The 18,601-nt window shown below is 35.5% G+C and overlaps 3 protein-coding genes and 1 pseudogene across 6 annotated transcripts; all 4 read left to right on the forward strand.

Moving 5' to 3' along the window:
* Positions 1-938: 938 nt before the first annotated feature.
* LOC136343913 (uncharacterized) lies at positions 939-2,675 on the forward strand (annotated as a pseudogene).
* Positions 2,676-2,866: 191 nt separating this feature from the next.
* On the forward strand, positions 2,867-4,987 carry LOC136343905 (leucine-rich repeat-containing protein 15-like). 4 transcript variants are annotated; one of them, XM_066290911.1, is made up of 3 exons: positions 2,867-3,147; positions 3,202-4,183; positions 4,850-4,987. In XM_066290911.1, exons 2-3 carry the CDS (start codon positions 3,210-3,212, stop codon positions 4,854-4,856), a joined length of 981 nt encoding a protein of 326 aa, XP_066147008.1. In that variant the 5' UTR covers positions 2,867-3,147; positions 3,202-3,209; the 3' UTR covers positions 4,857-4,987. The 4 variants fall into 4 exon arrangements, with proteins under 4 accessions (XP_066147008.1, XP_066147007.1, XP_066147006.1 ...); XM_066290910.1 differs by having other exon boundaries at positions 4,857-4,986; XM_066290909.1 differs by lacking the exon at positions 4,850-4,987 and having other exon boundaries at positions 2,867-3,151; positions 3,202-4,684.
* On the forward strand, positions 4,915-8,041 carry tobi (target of brain insulin). Its single transcript, XM_066290896.1, has 13 exons — positions 4,915-5,055; positions 5,109-5,240; positions 5,290-5,484; positions 5,537-5,660; positions 5,715-5,844; positions 5,908-5,983; positions 6,219-6,385; positions 6,447-6,603; positions 6,655-6,842; positions 6,896-7,002; positions 7,057-7,176; positions 7,228-7,529; positions 7,581-8,041. The coding sequence occupies exons 1-13, from the start codon at positions 5,043-5,045 to the stop codon at positions 7,763-7,765; spliced, it is 1,896 nt and encodes a 631-aa protein (XP_066146993.1). The 5' UTR covers positions 4,915-5,042; the 3' UTR covers positions 7,766-8,041.
* Positions 8,042-10,336: 2,295 nt separating this feature from the next.
* LOC136343892 (ATP-binding cassette sub-family C member 10) lies at positions 10,337-18,599 on the forward strand. The gene is made up of 22 exons (XM_066290886.1): positions 10,337-10,493; positions 11,007-11,149; positions 11,208-11,355; positions 11,405-11,554; positions 11,614-11,815; positions 11,873-12,026; positions 12,091-12,228; positions 12,277-12,528; positions 12,582-12,805; positions 13,229-13,466; positions 13,667-13,935; positions 13,992-14,255; positions 15,170-15,287; positions 15,372-15,609; positions 15,657-15,841; positions 15,901-16,264; positions 16,323-16,609; positions 16,665-16,838; positions 17,101-17,307; positions 17,415-17,829; positions 17,884-18,127; positions 18,177-18,599. The coding sequence occupies exons 2-22, from the start codon at positions 11,029-11,031 to the stop codon at positions 18,420-18,422; spliced, it is 4,638 nt and encodes a 1,545-aa protein (XP_066146983.1). The 5' UTR covers positions 10,337-10,493; positions 11,007-11,028; the 3' UTR covers positions 18,423-18,599.
* The last annotated feature ends 2 nt before the right edge of the window (positions 18,600-18,601 follow it).

The following is an 18,601-nucleotide window of genomic DNA, read 5'->3' on the forward strand; positions in this document are numbered from 1 at the left end:
TTATTGATACAGTAGTTTGGTTATTTCACTAGGCCGTTTTTAAATTGAATTTACTGAAGAAAAAAATTCTCATCACAGGAAATATATGTCGATTCACTTATTAACGAATTATCAATAAATTTAAATGTGAAAATAACATTTAAAAGACCTAAAAAAGTAACGCTAACATTAACCCGATGGTTAGCTAAGGAATAAACCTAGCATTCACCATTGTCAAGAAATGTAGGTAAAAACTGGTTTTACCTTCTGTTTACTGTGTTATCTAACCTATGTTGATATAATTGAGGATTTTGATCACTAATGAAGCATTTTTAGTTGCATATTATTTAAGTGAATATTCGCTTTATTTTTTGATGTCGAGACATCGAAGTTAGAGTTATAAAATCTTTAAATTTCTTTAAAAAAAATCATACTTAAATTTGAAATTCAATATCTATCAATCTAACCAGAACTATAATGTGAGAATTTGCTCAAAATTTTATTTAATTGGAACTTTAAACTCCTCCTTGCTTAAGGAAGTTTTGCCATTACCGCGTAAGGTCGTTTAAATTTCTTGTTTTAGAATATAAGTATACCTCTATATATACTATATGAAATGCCATTGTTGCAAGAACATATACGAGTTAAATAAATATGTACTCTAAAGTAAAATTTTACCTATGTTTTTTACAAATGAGGTTTGTTGTTTTTGATCATAAGAAACTGAGAAATGGTTATTATGCCGGTCTAACAAATTTCACTTTCTTGTATTAATTGAATTGCATTCGAATTATTCATCGAAATAGTATTTGCTGGTTAAAAATAGTTATTTTCTGAAGGTGATGTGAAGCCAGGTCTTTAAAACCAGTTAATCTGAATCCTGAAGTGCGCTACACACCGCGTTTACATGCTAAAATAACCCCTCGCCGCATTAATAAATTGGTTTCCTTGTTGGGATTTTATATCTCATCACAATGAAATGCATTTTTAACCTGTCCTTGACTGAACATCAATTCTAGTGATTAATATTTTCTGACTTGGCGGTGTTTCGCGGTAAAGTGGCCCAATATTATGATATATTTGTTGGATTCTTATTATTTTTTAATGGAAGATAGATATTCTGTCTCATAACGGTTGTCGGGTTCACTATACACTCACACAAGTCAGAACAGGCATTATTGTGCATTATCCCAGGCAATATTCGCACGCAGTTTGCTCAGTCTTCCCCTCTCAAAAAATTAACATGATCGAAGTATATTTAAGGGCCTAATGTGTTTTTACACACAGCTTTCCAATGGTATTATCATTTTTATGTACTTAAAATAATCAAGAGCAAACATTTTATATAACCATTAGTGTATGCTCACGAATTATACTAAGCCTAATATAATTTTTCAATGGCAGATTTCGGTTTTGCCTTCTAACGAGACAGGGGTACGATGGATTCACTCAGTCCTGAACTTCAAGACCTGTTAAGGAAAGTAGCGCAGGGTCTGAATTTGAAAGAGTTCACCACAAGTCCTGTAAATAAGAATGTGTTCAAAGACGAGGACGGCTATATCGGCACCATTAAGTCGTTGGGTATCTTAAATAGAGAACATAAGGCTTTGTACCTAGTTCTGAAGCGGACTCCGGCAAGCGAGAAACTAAGGATACAATTCTCCACTAGGCTGACATTTTTGAGGGAAATTGAATTTTACGTCGATATATTTCCTGGTAAGTTCTCGCTTGACAACCATACAAATTTAATCAAGTACTTCATTACAGAGTTATCGCAATTTCAAAAGGAATATAGCATATTCAAATCTTTCACTAACGTAACAAATCGTTACGATGTCGTCACTTAAGAGTACAAAGAATTGCTTCTTCTTCGTAACTTGAAGAAAGAAGGTTTCAAGCTTACTAACAGAAAACAGCCAATAAATTCTGACCATCTCAGCCTTGGCTTGGCGGTTTACTCAAAGCTACAGGCAATTTCTCATTCTATGAGATTGCTGTAGCCTCGGAGATTTGCGAAATTGACTTCTAATATCAAATAACTCACCTCTAAATGAGAACTTCGAGGTATTAATTTAGCATTATAGATGCAGCCCTATTATTCCAGCCGAAGAAAAATCTAGTACAACCGTGTCAACACAAAAAATGTTCGATATTCTAGCACAGACGCTCTTTGAAAACACTCCACAAGCCCTACAGGGCCACCCAAAATTAATTGAAGCGGTCGAATACATTCGGAAGACATCGATCAAACAGACTAAGTCCTTCATGTTAGGTTCCGATAAGTTAAGCAGCAATGACTATGCTGTTGTAGGTTATACGGACTGCTGGAGCGCCAGCATCATGTTCAAATACATATAAATAAGTAGGGAATTATGCTTAATTTATTTTCTAATTGAGGCAATTTTTTAGGACAAATTTGATCAAAATCTCCTCATTGATTTAATGGTGATCGATTGACAAACGGGTTTTTTATGCTACCTTATACACGATTTCAGCTATTTTTTATTCATAAATTTAGGCAAAAATAATTTAAAGGAGTATAAAAAATATTTAGAATTGTATTTTTAAAGTTTGTGCGACTTCTTGAAGGAATTTGGGCTGGATCCCTCCACATTTTACCCTTTGGAACTTCTACCAGTTCAAAAAGAAGTGGACCTTAGACATATGTAGATGAAAAGGGCGATTTTTTCTATATGTGTTTAATAATACTACAGCAATCCTTAAGCACAAATAAACCGCACGATTTTCAGAAACTAACAGATGAAGGCGAGAGTGTTTTTGATCTTAAGCATGGACAGGTCCAGTTTTCTGATTTGTTTAAGCAAAGAATTGCAGATTTAGTGGTGTTTATTGCAGATGTTCTACTTGTAATTAAGTAGTAAATTAAGTAACTTATATAGAAAAAATTATGTTTTATTTTCAAATATTCAATTATTTTTTCCGGCTGTTCATTACTGTCTGAGCCACTAGTAATACAACGCCATCATTATGATATCAAACTTTAACATTTTGACCCAGCCATGTAAAAATGATGCTCCAATTATTCCCACGGTCGCTAATTCAGTCCAAACTACAATAAAGTGCCTGCAAGCAGTCGTGAGTGGTGGTTAATGTGTTGTTTGTCCAACGATTTATGGTTAATTGTTTCCGAATCCTGTTTGAATTAAAGTCGGTATAAAAACTAATATTTGTCTTTACCAAATCATATTTCGTCACTTTTAGGTACAATCATGATTGAGGAGGTTTTCCGAATTATCTTGATTTTCATCGTCTTGGGTACTCCTCTTTGTGGGGCGCAAGAATGCGAGTATTCCAACAATGAAAGGTCCTACGTATGCGATAAGATCGTTCACCAATTCCCCAATATATACTATGGGAATTACAACTTGAGGTGTACAGATTGCGAGATCAACAATTTCACCAACCAGACCTTTATCTATGACAACCTTTTGAACATGTTCAATTTAACAAAAAGCGCTGTGCAGAATATCGGATCTAAAAGTTTCGAGCATTTTAAAAACCTTCGCTATTTGTACATGCAGAACAACGGACTGAAAATCATAGCTCCAGAAGCTTTCAAGGGATTGACACAGCTTTACGAGCTTCATTTGGAAGACAATTTATTAAGCACCCTGGAACCTGGATTTTTAGCCGGTGTTAGTAGCAATTTGGTTAACATTTCCAGGAATCTTTTGGACCAACTGCCTGCAAAAGCCTTCACAGACGTTGCTGCAGTTTTGAGTTTAGATTTGTCAAGAAACTACCTCAAGAATCTAGACAAAGACACTTTCGACGGAATCAAAGATTTGGAAGATTTAGATCTAAGCTGGAATACACTGTGTCATCTTCCTTTAGGAGTGTTCAAGTCTCTTTCTGGATTAAAGCGTTTGAATCTTGATGAAAATAAGTTCTCCAGATTACAATATGGAGTATTTTCAGGGTTAAAGAACTTGAATTTTCTTTTTTTAGCTAGGAATTCGCTGAAAGATTTTGATTCAGCAGTTTTACTGTCAATTATGCACTTGACTAACTTGGATATTAGTGGAAACGCTATTTATAATTTCGATGTTAATGAAATTTTGCTAAACGTACCCACTTTAAGAGTTATCTCATTCGAGGACAATATATTCTCATGTACCTTATTGAAAAATATCATTCAGTTTTTGAAAAGAAAAAGAGTGGAGATTGAGAACAACATTTCAAGGTTTGAGCTTTTGAACATAAACGGCATAGCTTGCATTGAAGACTACACCATAGATAATAGCATTTCCCTGAATTATTTTTTGCAGAAAGCACAAGATCAAACGAACTTATTGAATTCGTACTGTTAGTTATTTAATTTTCGTCTGCATACTGTTTTCACTATCAAATACTTTTCGACATTTTCCTTTAATGTACATAGTGTCCTTTGGGCAATTCATACTGTGCACGATTTTGTTCAACCAAGCTCCGCCAGGAACACCGTACTGGATCACATCGTCTTGGGGAATTTCATTGATAAATAGTTCATATGGGATCTTATCTGAAGATGTAGGTGCGCAATAGCAGAAAATTGATATTATTGATATTAGGAAGAATAACGGTGTCATTTGTTTGTACATATTTAACCTGAAATGTGTATGTTATTCCTGTGCGGTTTATAAATACAATGAGATTTACCTGCTTATAAGTTGTTTAATAAAGTCTTTAATATTAGTAAGCTCTATATCAGAAATCAATAATATACGTCTCCATATCAAATCAATACTAAACCAAATTTCAGTAAACATTGAAATTTAGATTCCCTTAATGTTGATTTTCATTAACCTTTAGCCTCACAATTTAAAAATGATATATCCCTTTTGTGATAAGAAATTGAATAAATGATCAGTTTGTAGACATAATGGTGAATATATAGTGGAAATAATCACACTCTTTAAATATCAATGATCAAGTGGATTATCAAACTCGTTTGCAAACAAAGTTCTTGAGATGTTATTTTGAGATAAGTTAGGTATCTCTAGGACCTGTATGCTTGAGAAATATATCAGTCAGTTGCTGTATGTTTAAAGAAAGAATTAAAGATGGCTAAATTAGGTACGTTATAGGGAAATAATTATTTAATACATTTTATTAAAAATTGTCTTAAGTATCTTTTGGTAGTTTGCTACTCTTAGCGCTCCTTAATACTACTTCTGCAGAGATTGTCAAAGACACCACTGGGAGGGTGACACTAAGTTATGAGAGAACTAGCAATGGATTAAACATACAAATTTCTAGAGGTATACTTATATTCAATTATAGTTTCTTTTTTTAAATCAATCGGTTTAGATGGTAAATCTCAGCTTAAGGGAATTATCGGCAAGGGCAGAAACTTCCAGAATGTATCTTGTACTGGAGAAACATATTGTCAGTTTAGTGTTGATGAGAAATTGTCTATTATACCCAGGGATAATGGATATAACGTCACCTGGGTTACTGAAGATTTAAACCATATATTCACTAGTTGTTTTTTCCTGGATGCCGGTGAGTATTTATACTCACCAATAGAGGAAATTTACTGTACCATGAAAGCTAGAAACCACCAATTGGTATGGCGGTCCTGAGCGCCACAATCAAGTTTGGCCTATTGAGAAAATGACAATTGATGGTAGGGAACCTTATGTGATCAAGAAAAATGACAATTTTGGTGTTGCGGAAAGGTAGGAAAAATGTTCGTTTTAGTTTTCATTTAACGAGAAATTTTGATTTACCAGATACTGGGTAAATTCGAAAGGAACGTACATATGGTTAAGCGATCACAATCCTCTATGGGTTCAGCAAGATAGTAACACAGTTTGCTATACTTCCGACACTACTTCAGGCCCTTATATCAACAGATGGAGAGTAGATATTCAAATTAGTATATTTATCAATTGGAATCATTTTTAAAAAATGTTTATTTTTCAGAATGTGCTTACATACGTGGTTTACAGTTTCGATGATGCGAAAACTGCCCATTTGGATGCAGTTTCCAAATACTTAGGTAAGTATTCATAAATAGTACTCAGATAGTCCAAATTAATTATGGAATAATCTAACCATGTTTTATATGAATAATTTATTTTTGAATTTGCTAATTTCTCTTAATACCTTTATTATTGACTTTGTAATAGACATTCCATAAAAAAGGAGACATCTTGAAATATGCTAGATTTGTGACCTATATTCATAAAATATCTATCGTTAACTGGTGTAGTTCAATTGAAAACTTTCTATAGGTAAACCTGAGAAACATCCTGGAGACAAAATGATTGAGGAACCGATTTGGACCACATGGGCTAAATACAAGAAGCCCATCAACGATGCCAGCGTGTTGGAATTCGCAGAAAATATACGCAGCCAAGGCTACAAAGGCGGTCAGCTCGAAATCGACGATTTATGGGAGGTAAATTATACAAGACACAATTTTTTTAAAATAACCATTTTATAGCAGGCAGTATTTGTAGCGCTGCTATGGCTCTCAAGAATTTGATGAGGCAAAATTCGGAAACATCACGGAAACCGTTAAAAAACTCCACGAAGATAATTGGAGAGTGTCTCTTTGGATTCATCCTTTCGTCAATGACGATTGCCAGAACAATTCTGACATCGGAAAAGAGTCTGGTAAGTAATTAAACCTGAAATGATCCTGACATAATTTTTTTCCATTTGAAGGATATTTTGTTCGAAACCCCGCCAATGAAACGCACGCAGTATGGTGGGATGGCGATAATGCCCATCAAATAGATTTCACCAACCCTGAGGCAGCCAAATGGTGGGCGGACAGAGTGAGCAAATTGAAGGACACTTACGGGTTCGACAGCTTTAAATTCGACGGTGGCGAAACAGACTATGTCAATCAGGTATTTTTTTGTACAGCATATATTTCGATCAATCAATTGTCGCTTGAGCATAGCCTGCGGTTTACAAGGACGTTGAGATCACCCCTAATATCCTCAATCAGAAGTACATAGAGACTTGCGTCACATTTGGAGACCTCATCGAGGTCAGATCTTCTTTCAGGTATTATTTCTTGCTCGCACATTATGCATAAATCTATTTAATAATCACCTTTAGAGCTCAAAGATATGGCGAATTCATCAGAATGTTGGATAAAGACTCAGTCTGGGGTCTAGACAACGGTTTGGCCAGTCTAGTCACTACTTTACTGCAGCTCAACATGAATGGATACGTCATGTAATTCAAGATTAACATATGGCAAAAACTTGTACTAACAGGTAACTTTAGGGTACTTCCAGATATGATAGGGGGAAATGGATATGCTCAGAAACCTAATGGAGAGTTGATTGTAAGGTGGACTCAGGCAAATACCTTCATGCCTTCCATGCAGTTCAGCTTCTTGCCTTGGGATTACGAAAACGAGATCGCGGGAATTACAGACATTATCAAAAAATATGTGGATCTGCACAAACAATACGCTCCTAACATCCTAAAAGCCATGAACAGGAGTATAGAAGAGGGAACTCCGGTTAATGCTCCCATATGGTGGATTGATCCAACTGATGCTACTGCTTTGGCTAATGATAATGGTAGTAGCATTTATTATTTAAATTTTTTGGCATAAGTATTGAATATTACAGAATTTCTCCTTGGAGAGGAGATCTTGGTAGCTCCAATTTTAACAGAGGGGGCCACCACTAGAGACGTATACCTTCCAAAGGGCGAGTGGAAGGATGGAAACGATGGAATGGTGTACACGGGGCCTGCTACTCTGAAGGATTATTCTGCTCCTATTGAAGTGTTGCCCTACTTCATTAAACAATAGTCTTATATAAGAACCAAATATTTTCAATAAAGTGTCATTTATTGACAACAAACTTTTCTTACAGTATTGAAACAATATATCAATTATCTCCAAGATATATTATGTATCATTAAATTTTTAAATGAAAATAATCTCAAATGAGTTATCAAAACATTTGGGATTTTCAAAAGGCTTTGTATAGTTACATATAGCAACTTAGCTCCTTTCAGTTGGACGCGAAAGTGCTGAGAATACGTATGTATGACAACAATATCATCATTAAAAATTTACTGCTTCTATTAGCACTTTTATGGGCCGCTGTCGCCTTTACTGCACCCTCCAAATCAACCGAGGTATTGAGGTCTGGGACCAAAGACTTAGTCCTCAATTTAACCAAAAGCGGAATGGCATTCAATCTTGAGAGGCAAATTTATTAGATTTTTTTAAAATCTTTCATTATGGTATTTAATAAAGATAATCTAGTTATACTAAAAAGAATTATCAGAATTCCCATTAATTTTTATAATTTATATAAATATAAAAGTTCCAGATTTTGAGCTGTGTAGGTAAAGCGAACGATGGTTTCTATGTTTACTGGATATCAAACAACTCGAAATTCGTAGCTTATGATTGCATTAATCTCTAAAAGAAAGGTGTTATTCGTTATTTTAGACAAAATATTACCTGTAACAGTGTTGCTTCATAGACAACTTTCACCGGTACAGAGGCTCTCAGTTTTACCAACAAGAGTGCCCTATTAAGAAATTAAATTTGAGCGGAAAAGACCTCTATGGGGCCAGGAAAGATTTAAATTTCGTAGATGATATAGTTATTTTCTCGGTTATTTAAGTGCGAGTTCATAAAATTTCAGTACCTGAAAGCGATTTGTTGAATTGTAAGGTGTTTTTATATACGTTAACGAAAAATCCTCTGTTTATGAACTAAAAAATCCTTAAGGATAGCAAAGCTTGTTTTATTGCCAAAAATTCTGGACTTTGTTTCAACAGAATCAGAGTGACACTATTGCTTATTATTGATCCCAGGTAGCTTTAAAAATTATATTGTCTCTGCAGCTATGCAACAAATACCATTTGGCAACTTTGGGCGACCCAGCCTCTGTTCGCAAGTTCACCTTTACGACGCTCTTAGGACAACCTATACGTATGTATGCAATTTTTAATTAAGTAATAATACGTTTTTTAACTCTTCATGTATTCAATAGCTTTCCGTAATAAAAACATGATGAGGGAGCCCATTTGGGCCATATAAGCCAAACACTAGAGATACAAACAATAGTATCGTCCGGGACTTCACCGAGAAAATTGAAAACCACAGTTTGAAGAAACAAATTGATATTGACAAGAAGTTGAAAGTTGGCATATTGTATCGTGAAAATTATGATATTATAAGATTCCTGATCCTGGACATGCATTGGGTCTCGTTTGTTTATTCCGAACGGATTTGGAAACATTTCGAATATAATCAAAGACATCAAAAATCGCGGCTTTGGGTTACTATTTAAATTGCACTTTTTATAACCCTGACTGTACGGAACTAATTGAAGAAAGGTAGGCTTAATACTCGAGATATAAAAATTATTATTGAGCCTTTGTGACCCTTTCTTCATGTCAATAGGATAGAATGTAACGAATGTGTCGAATTTGCATTACCAATGTACTCCTAATATCATTGTATGTTTGGAACACACCTTTTCGATCAAATTTTCACCAATCCGCCAGATTGATGGATTGATCCTGCTCAGCAAGTAGCTTTGGAGACTTTTGACGATATGAATTTAATTTTTTTATATATTGTGCATTAATGTATTTTCTATAGAATATCTCCTTGGAAAGGACATTTTGGTGGCTTCAGTAATGGAGGGAGAAACGACCCCCAGGTATATTTACCTTCTAAATGACACCTGAATAGAAGAAAATGATTCATATGTAAAATACAAATAATCAAATGACTTCGACTATGAGGCTTTTTTAAACATTTTGTCTCATTTCATTTTATCAAAATAACGATCATTATTTTGTTGTACATGTTTGTGGCAGATTGTCCATTTTTTCTTTTATTTCATTTTGTCGCTGTCTTCAGAACGTTTTTTCGTATTTCTATTAATTTTTCCTGATTCTGAAGATGCTGCGAGATTATCGCCGAAATGTTTACAAGGGTTTTCGTCGAATCTTTAAATATCATTCTTAGTAGATTCTAATTGAGAATAATGTGCAATTTTATTTCTCCAACAAACCCTGCTTGTGTGTTAGGCATTATACTCAAATAGAATAAAAGAAAACTAATGATTGAAATTAATTATGTTGTTCTCTATGGAATTTTTTTTTTCCGAGGATGGAATTAACTAAATATGTTTAATTACCGGTTTTCAAGAACTAAAAAGCCAACGTTATGGTAAAGTTTGAATTTGAAATTACCCTCCATTCTGATCTGGTGTTACAAGTTAATGATCAAAACAGAATATTTTTTACTCTTTTTATAACATTGCAACGAAGTGAGACAGCAATGTACATGGTATTATTTCCTGCTATCGGTAATCTTTTTAAAATGTTGTCAGATTCAGCTGTTTCGTATAACCTCAATTCTTTGTTTATGTACAAATTTAATCATTTTTTCTTTAGTTTTCCTTTTTGATTTAATTATTTAAAGTAAATATTTTTGTGTAAAGCATAATAAAAACCTTCAGAATGTTCAGTTATCGTAGTGCAAGTTAAATCAATTGACTTCATGAGTAAGTGTGAAAATAAATTCTTAATTTGGTCATGTATATATATAGGAGGATTACAAGGAATTTTATTTACTTGCTGTACTGTATGTTTTATATTCAGTTACCTCATTACTTTAGATATTTAGTCATTATTGTATTTTTGATGTTCTGCCTACTGCATGAAAGCCAAAGAAATAAAGCCCACTCAGTTTATGGTGTAACAAAATAAAATATATTTCGCTCACACACTTATTTCAATGTTTTCTAATATGATCAATGAAACCTTACTTTAATGAGAGAATATTGCAATTTTGTGTATCATTACCTGAAAGTTTAAAATGCTGTAAAACAGATGAATTGATATAAAAAAAAACCCCAATTATTTGACATTTTAAATTATGAAAGTAAAAATTAATAAAATGGCTGGTTTCAATATTTTAAATAAATATGGGTTGACAGTATTCATTTCATGAGACTTTCTCTAAATGCCGAATCACTTAATATATTTATTTCAAACCAGTTCTGTCCAATTTTCAGAACTTTATTTCACATAAACACCATGACTTACATTTGGAATATCACAAACCTGTGTGGTGATGAAGGTTTGGATGTTTGGAATACCTCAAGAAATGACATTGGTATTTGTTTCCAGCAGCTTTTTTTGGATATTCCAGTTTTGGGTAATGTGATGCTCTGTTATAATAAATTATCTACCAAAAGAGTTATTTATTTGTCTAGCTCTTTTGGCAATTTTTTCAAGTTACTACTTGGGGCGAGGAGGTCGGTTGGTTGTAAGAGGCCATCCTCAGTTAATTGCTATTCGCTTGCGAAGCCTTGCTACTGTAATATTAGCTTTTCTACCTTTAATTCAAATATACGTTTTCAGGTAGGAAATTCAATTTATAATTACTTTTAGTGATATTCTTCTCTTCAAGGTATAAAACGTCAGAAAATATTCCTTCTATAGCTTACCTGTTGAGTGCTGTTCAAGGCTTGGCTTGGTTCATACACTTTTTGTTTAACTTAAGCCTTTTGAAAAAGTTTGGTAAAAGCCCAAGAGGACCTATTATAATTTGTGTTCTTTGGTATCAATCATTATCAATAAATTTGAGATTATTTTGCTCTACTTTCTATATCTTTTAAGGTCATTAATTTTTGTCTTAACAGTAATATCTGTTAGAAGCCACTTGTTACTGTTAAAAAATGCTCCAAAACCCCCATATAGTTTCTACTTGGCTTATGGCATGAGCCTGTGTTACCTTACAGTGCTAATTTTTTATGCCTTTTCAATGATTTTGGGGGAGGGCGAAACCACATACCTAAGTTTTGTAGATACATACACAGAGGTTAGTGGAATATTGTTTACTGTGAATACAGTGAATATTGAATTAAAATAACTTCAGATAGGAGAAACACAGCCCTTATTAGGAAATGCGTATGTGAGATTTAGGGAGGATGGCGACCCTCTTTATCTAGGGGTAGCTATGGAGAATGCAAGCTGGTTGTCCAAGTTGTTGTTTTCTTGGGTGGAGCCACTAATGAGGAAAGGGGTGCAAGGTTGTTTTGTTTAACATGTAAAGGAAAATATTTTAAGTTGAAAATTCGTATTTTACATTTTCAGACCAAATAAAAACCTCTGAAGACCTTTATGATTTGCCAGTATCACTTGATTGTTCATCAATAGGAAATCAATTAGATAAAACGTTTAGTGATCAAATAAAATCCATCAGACCCAATACCAGAAATTTGTCACAAGAAAGTACGTTTTAGTATTAAGATAAACTATGAAGTAAAGGAGAATCTTTAGGTATTCAGGAGCTGCAATCCATTGTTGATGATGTTGAAGTAGAAAAATTAGACTTGACATTACTCAAAGCTCTTCATAAAGTGTTTTGGAAGGAATTTTACAGTGTAGGGGTTTTAAAATTGGTGGCCGACTTAGCTGGGTTTGGAGGCCCAATGCTTTTGAATAGATTGATTAATTTCATAGAAAATAAAAGTGAAAATCTATACTGGGGATATTTGTTTGCCGGAAGTTTGTTGGGCACTACTTTAATTGGTATAGGGCGTCAATTTTCATTAAATATTTTACTGTCTTAATTTTGATTGAAGGTACCTTATGCGATTGCCATTTCAATTTTATAATTGCAAAAGTAGGTTTTCGCATGCGATCTGCTATCGTCACTATGATTTACAAGAAAACTCTGAGTGTGAATACGTCGAAACTTAACAGCGAATTTTCAGTGGGGCAAATCGTTAATTTTATGTCCACAGATGTGGATAGAATAGTGAATTCTTGCCCGAGTTTCCACGCCCTCTGGAGTATTCCATTCCAGGTGAGTTACGTCATGATTTGCAACCACAACACTCATTCGCAAAGATCATTCACTTTCCAGCTAATAAACCAGAGAAAAACAAACCAAATTTATATAATGGCCTCCATTTGTATGCCTTATCACGCTATCTGGGCCATCCGCATAGTTTTCCCCCATTCCCACGCAGTTTTCTCTCGAAAGTTTTTCTCATTTTTGGAGCATCATAACAAATAAATCGTTACGAAAAACTTCTGTTCATTTCTCTTTAATACCGGAAGTTTGTGCGATTGTCTAATTTATGGGGAAGTTTTAGGCCGCTTCTCGAATAATTCATATCTTTGTTTTTTCAACCCTAGTCCTTATGACCCCATTTTTGCCTTTTGCCTTACAAGCATAATCCAAAGGATTTCTTTGAGTGACGCCAGAAAAAACATTTTATTTCAGCTGGCTGTGACTCTGTATCTTCTCTACAGCCAAGTGGGACTTGCTTTTTTAGCGGGGGTGGTTTTTAGTATTCTTTTAATCCCGATTAATAAACTGATCGCCAATAAGATCGGAAATTTGAGTACCAAATTGATGGAACAGAAGGATAAAAGAGTAAAAATTATTACCGAAGTTTTGAGGGGTATTAAGGCCGTTAAACTCTACGTATGGGAAGATCACTTTTTCAGGCAAATATCACGTACGTATCACTGGTAAATTGCTCCATTCAGGGCAAGTTTTATTCGGTTATAATTTCAATTATTAATGTTATTTACCGTGCTTAAGCTGAGCAGCGTTCGCGACGTAAAGCTCGGCAAAATCTCTATTTTATGTCTTCGTGTATTGGAGCGAGTTTAATCCGGATTATAACATTAAAATATTCGATCTACCTTTGTTTAGGCGTGAGAGCCCAAGAGCTGAAATACCTGAAGGGCAGAAAGTACCTAGACGCCCTTTGCGTATACTTCTGGGCAACCACTCCGGTGGTTATTTGCATCCTAACATTCGCCGTTTATGTTCTTATGGGCAATAAATTAACAGCAGCAACAGTGTTCACTGCGGTTGCTTTACTGAACATGTTAATATCACCCTTAAATGCTTTCCCTTGGGTCCTCAACGGGATGATGGAGGCCTGGGTGAGCGTCAAGAGAATTCAAAAATTGTTGCAGGTATCCGTGCAAAAATTTCTCTTTAGTGTTCGACAACTAACTTTTTGACTCTGCAGCTTCCAGACCAAGACCTAGTTTCTTACTACATTTCCCTGCAAGATCAAAGATTTGATATTGTTTTAAAGGATGCGGGATTTAATTACGGGAAAGAGCTAACAGCCGAGGAGAAGCTGAATCTACACGGGCGGAACCCTCAGACATCTTTCAAGGGCAAGGGCGGCGGGAAACATAAGGGCGCAGTGAAGAGAATTGATGAGGGGGGCCAGAGCGGCAATGGCGACCGGTTTTATTTGAAGAACGTGAATTTAAAAGTTAAGAAGGTAAGTGAAGATTTGAGAATAGAGAGTGGGTAGTTCGAGTGTTAGAATTTCCATTTTTATCCAAGTGAGATAAATTAAATTATCGGAAATGGAAATTCAACTTGAAATTGATTAAAAGTAATTTTGAAATTTTAGTTTTTTCACCTTCGGATTAGTTACTTAGCGACACTGAAGTTTTTGAGCTTCTTTACTGAGCTCCTTAATCAAATATTCCCTCGTAATTATTGACTCCACTACCGCAAACTCGATTCTTTGAATTTAAGCCTTCTGAATGGGAATTATGCACTAAATATAGTCATATACGATCCTGGATTTTACGATTCATCCCTATACGTTAAAAAGAAGTGTTTGCAAGTCAAACGAAGTGAATATCGAGGTGAATGTTGAAATGCTCTCAATTCGTGCGAAGTTCTCTAAAGACTTAAAGAATTCGTAGAGATTTTCAAGTTGTTTCCTGATCTTCGTTCCTAACCAGTTTTTGCGAAATGCATTTCAAAGATACTGTTTGAAAGCGATAGTTTGTGTTGCAGTGCTGTACAGGAATTTCCCGGCAGTGATTCTTTCATGATTTCCAGACACATATTTGGAATGTGATATTTCCAGATTTTCTATATCTAGTTGCATGTTTTACGGCTAATAAGAAATTAGCTTGACAATTAGACCAATTCTAAGAGACTTGGAGCTCCCTTGCTTCAGTCTAATCATCAATTCCTGTATTAAAACTATAAAGAATCTATGATTTAAAGAGAATTAAAAGACCGTATAAGTGTCCCATAATCTCATATTTTTATCCGGGAATAACAAAAAAAGGCATCCGGAAAAGCGCTTTTAATTCCCGAGTACATGTCGGATTTAACAATCCGTGAAAGCAAACAAAGAATAAAATCGGCAAAATATCATAATTGCATTTCCAGGGCGAGTTTATCGGCATAATGGGTCCAGTCGGATGCGGAAAATCGTCGATTTTATCTTGCATTCTCGCCGAACTTTCGATGCATTCCGGCGAAATTTCAATCAGCCAAATTGACTCAGGTATACAGATACTACACAATACCAATTATTTCACCCATCTGGAATTGCGATTGCCAGCTGTCTTTTGAAAAATTACTCGAATAGGTTTCGGATATGTAACGCAAAAGGCTTGGCTGCAGCGAGGTACTATAAGGGACAATATTCTCTTCGGGACACCCTTTGACGAGCCCAAGTACAAACAGGTGCTTTTTGCTTGTGGATTGGTGGATGACATAAGCAACCTTCCCAATGGGGATTTCACTGTGATTGGGGAAGGGGGAGATACCTTGTCCGGGGGTCAGAAAACTAGAGTTGCCTTGGCTAGGGCTGTGTATCAGGACAAGTAAGGCTGAACTTGAGGAAAAACGGAAGAATAAAAATTGTTTATAGGTCGGTGTACTTATTGGACGACATTCTATCGGCAGTAGACCACAACGTAGCTAAACATATATTTCAAAACTGCATCTTGGGCTTACTGAAGGAAAAAACTAAAATTTTGTGCACCCATCATGTACAGTTTCTTATTTACGCAGACAGGATTCTAATAATAGAAAATGGTGGTATTAAACGCCAAGGTACCTACTCTAAAGATTATTATTCTTCATTGATCTAACATGACCTTAATAAACATCAGGAAAACCTTCAGAAATCTTGCCATCTTTTGACGATTCCTTGGCAATTGACTTGGAACTAGGAGAGAGTATGAGATCCTCCCATACAAGTTCTTTACTGGAAAGTGGTTTTCAGTCAGTAGAAGATCAGGCGAAAGATAGCGACAGCACATTAAATGTCGAAATGAGTGCCACGGGGAGTTTAAATTTCAGCGTTTATTCTTCGTACTGGAAAGCTATTGGCCATTTGCTCTGCTTGTCCATTTTACTATCTGTAGTTTTGATGCAAGTGTCGAGGAATTTGACCGATTGGTGGCTGGCAGAGTGGGTAAACAATGCTGAAGGCAATGGAACTAAGAATTCAAGTGCAACTACCATTGTTATAGGGTAAGCGGGGTCACCACGATTTAGTTCGAAATGTGTGTTCAAGTTTCACAAATTTCAGAACACCATCAGATTCCCAGCAGTTTCTCAAATTCTACATCGGATTAGCCGTAGTGAATACGCTATTTACTTTAATAAGGGCCTTTCTGTTTGCTTATGGTGGAATAGTGGCAGCCGCAAGGTTTCATAAATTTTTACTAAAATCCGTTATGAAGGCCAAATCAACGTTTTTCGATATTACTCCCCTCGGACGAATCTTAAACCGATTTTCTAGCGACACGTACACCGTCGACGATTCCCTGCCCTTCATCCTCAATATATTACTGGCCCAGTTTTTCGGGCTGTTAGGTAGGTAGGTCACTGCTATATTAAATGAATCCAACTGCGAAGTGTGCTATTAAAGGTTCTATTGGAATCACTGTCTATGGTCTTCCTTGGATTTGCCTGTTTTTGGTTCCCCTAGTGCCGATATATCACTGGCTGCAGAATTACTATAGACTGACTTCCAGGGAATTAAAACGAATTACTAGCGTCACTTTATCTCCTGTGTATAGTCATTTTAACGAGACTCTTCAAGGTAATTTTTTTTCACTTTGAGTAAATTTATAGTATACAGGATTTCTTATTTGGATATGCTCACTATTACTATCTCCGAAATAGTAAGAGTAACAAAATCGGTTAATTAGAGGGTTTAATTGCATTTTTTTCCATTTAATAACTTTGTTCAAATTACTATTTCGCTATTTGACCGATTTTGTGACTTTCACCGTTTCAGAGATAGCAACATCGGCTGGACATAAATAAAACACCCTGTAATAAGGTATATATATATATAAAAGGTCTGACTACAATTAACGCCATGAGGGCCAACCAAAGATTCAGAAGGGAGAACCAAGATTTTATGGATGCGAACATTAAGGCCCAATTCGCATCTCAGGCAGCCGTTCGCTGGCTAGGGCTACGGCTTCAGTTTATCGGAGTTGCAATTGTGGCTGGAGTGAGCTTTATTGCTGTCATTCAGCATCAGTATAACATGGCCAATCCTGGTAATATTTTAATATTAATTGTTATTAATATTTTCTGCGGGTTCATTAATTATTTATGCATTTCTTTCCCATCTTTATATTTTGATAATGAAATGTTTAAAATACAGGCTTCATTGGCTTGGCCATTTCGTATGCCCTCTCAGTGACTAGTCTGCTCAGTGGAGTAGTGAACGCTTTTACTGAGACCGAAAGAGAAATGATTGCAGTGGAAAGAGTAAATCAATACATCAACGAAATTCCCTTAGAAAGCACTCAACACAACAGCGAACCGCCTTTTGGGTGGCCCAGTCAGGGGGTTGTTAGCTTCAGAGACGTTTCTTTAAGATATCGAGAATATTTGGAGCCCTCAATTAAACTTATCACGTTTGAGACCCGCCCTTCGGAAAAAATTGGGGTTGTTGGAAGAACTGGGGCGGGCAAAACTTCAATCATAAGAGCCCTCTTTAGATTGGTGGAGATAAGTAAAGGAGAAATATGCATTGATTCGATTAATATTACCAAAATTTCTTTGTCGACTTTAAGGTAGATTTTTACAAATTCAAGCATACTAGGCTCCTCATGACTGCTGTTTTGTAGATCCCGCCTGTTTTGTATCCCTCAAGACCCGTTTTTGTTCAGCGGGACCATGAAGGAAAACTTGGATCCTATAGGTGAATTTCGCGACAATGAAATTTGGAACGCGTTAGCCAAAGTTAACCTTGAGGCCACCATTAAATCCCTTGGAGGATTAAACAGTATTATTGAAGAAGGCGGTACTAACTTGTCCGCGGGACAAAAACAACTGATTTGCCTTGCTAGAGCTGTGCTCCACAATGCAAAGGCAAGTTTTTTCAGCAACAAATGTATCATGTTTGATTTAAAATCTTCAGATCTTGTGTATTGACGAAGCGACAGCGAACGTGGACCAAGAAACTGATCGACAAATACAATTGACTCTGCGCTCGGCTTTCAGGAAATGTACTGTGCTAACTATTGCGCATCGTATCCAGACTGTTTTGGATTCGGACAGAGTGCTGGTGATTCGGGACGGTGAGATCCAGGAATTTGACACTCCGGAAAATTTGTTGAACGATAACAATGGGTATTTTTATCAGATGGTTAATCAGGAAAGTTAATGTAAAATTTTAATAATTATTTTTTGTTACTGTCTTCCAAACTTCATTATCTTTGTTTACAGTATTATCAGTCATCCTTACGTACTATAATAAAATTGAGCAATACTTCTGTTATTTAATAGATAATTTTTAAGGAACAATGATTTGACAGATTCTTAATATACTTATTATAAAACAGC

The sequence above is a fragment of the Euwallacea fornicatus genome, chromosome 16 (genome assembly GCF_040115645.1).
Source record: "Euwallacea fornicatus isolate EFF26 chromosome 16, ASM4011564v1, whole genome shotgun sequence".
NCBI lineage: Eukaryota > Metazoa > Arthropoda > Insecta > Coleoptera > Curculionidae > Euwallacea > Euwallacea fornicatus.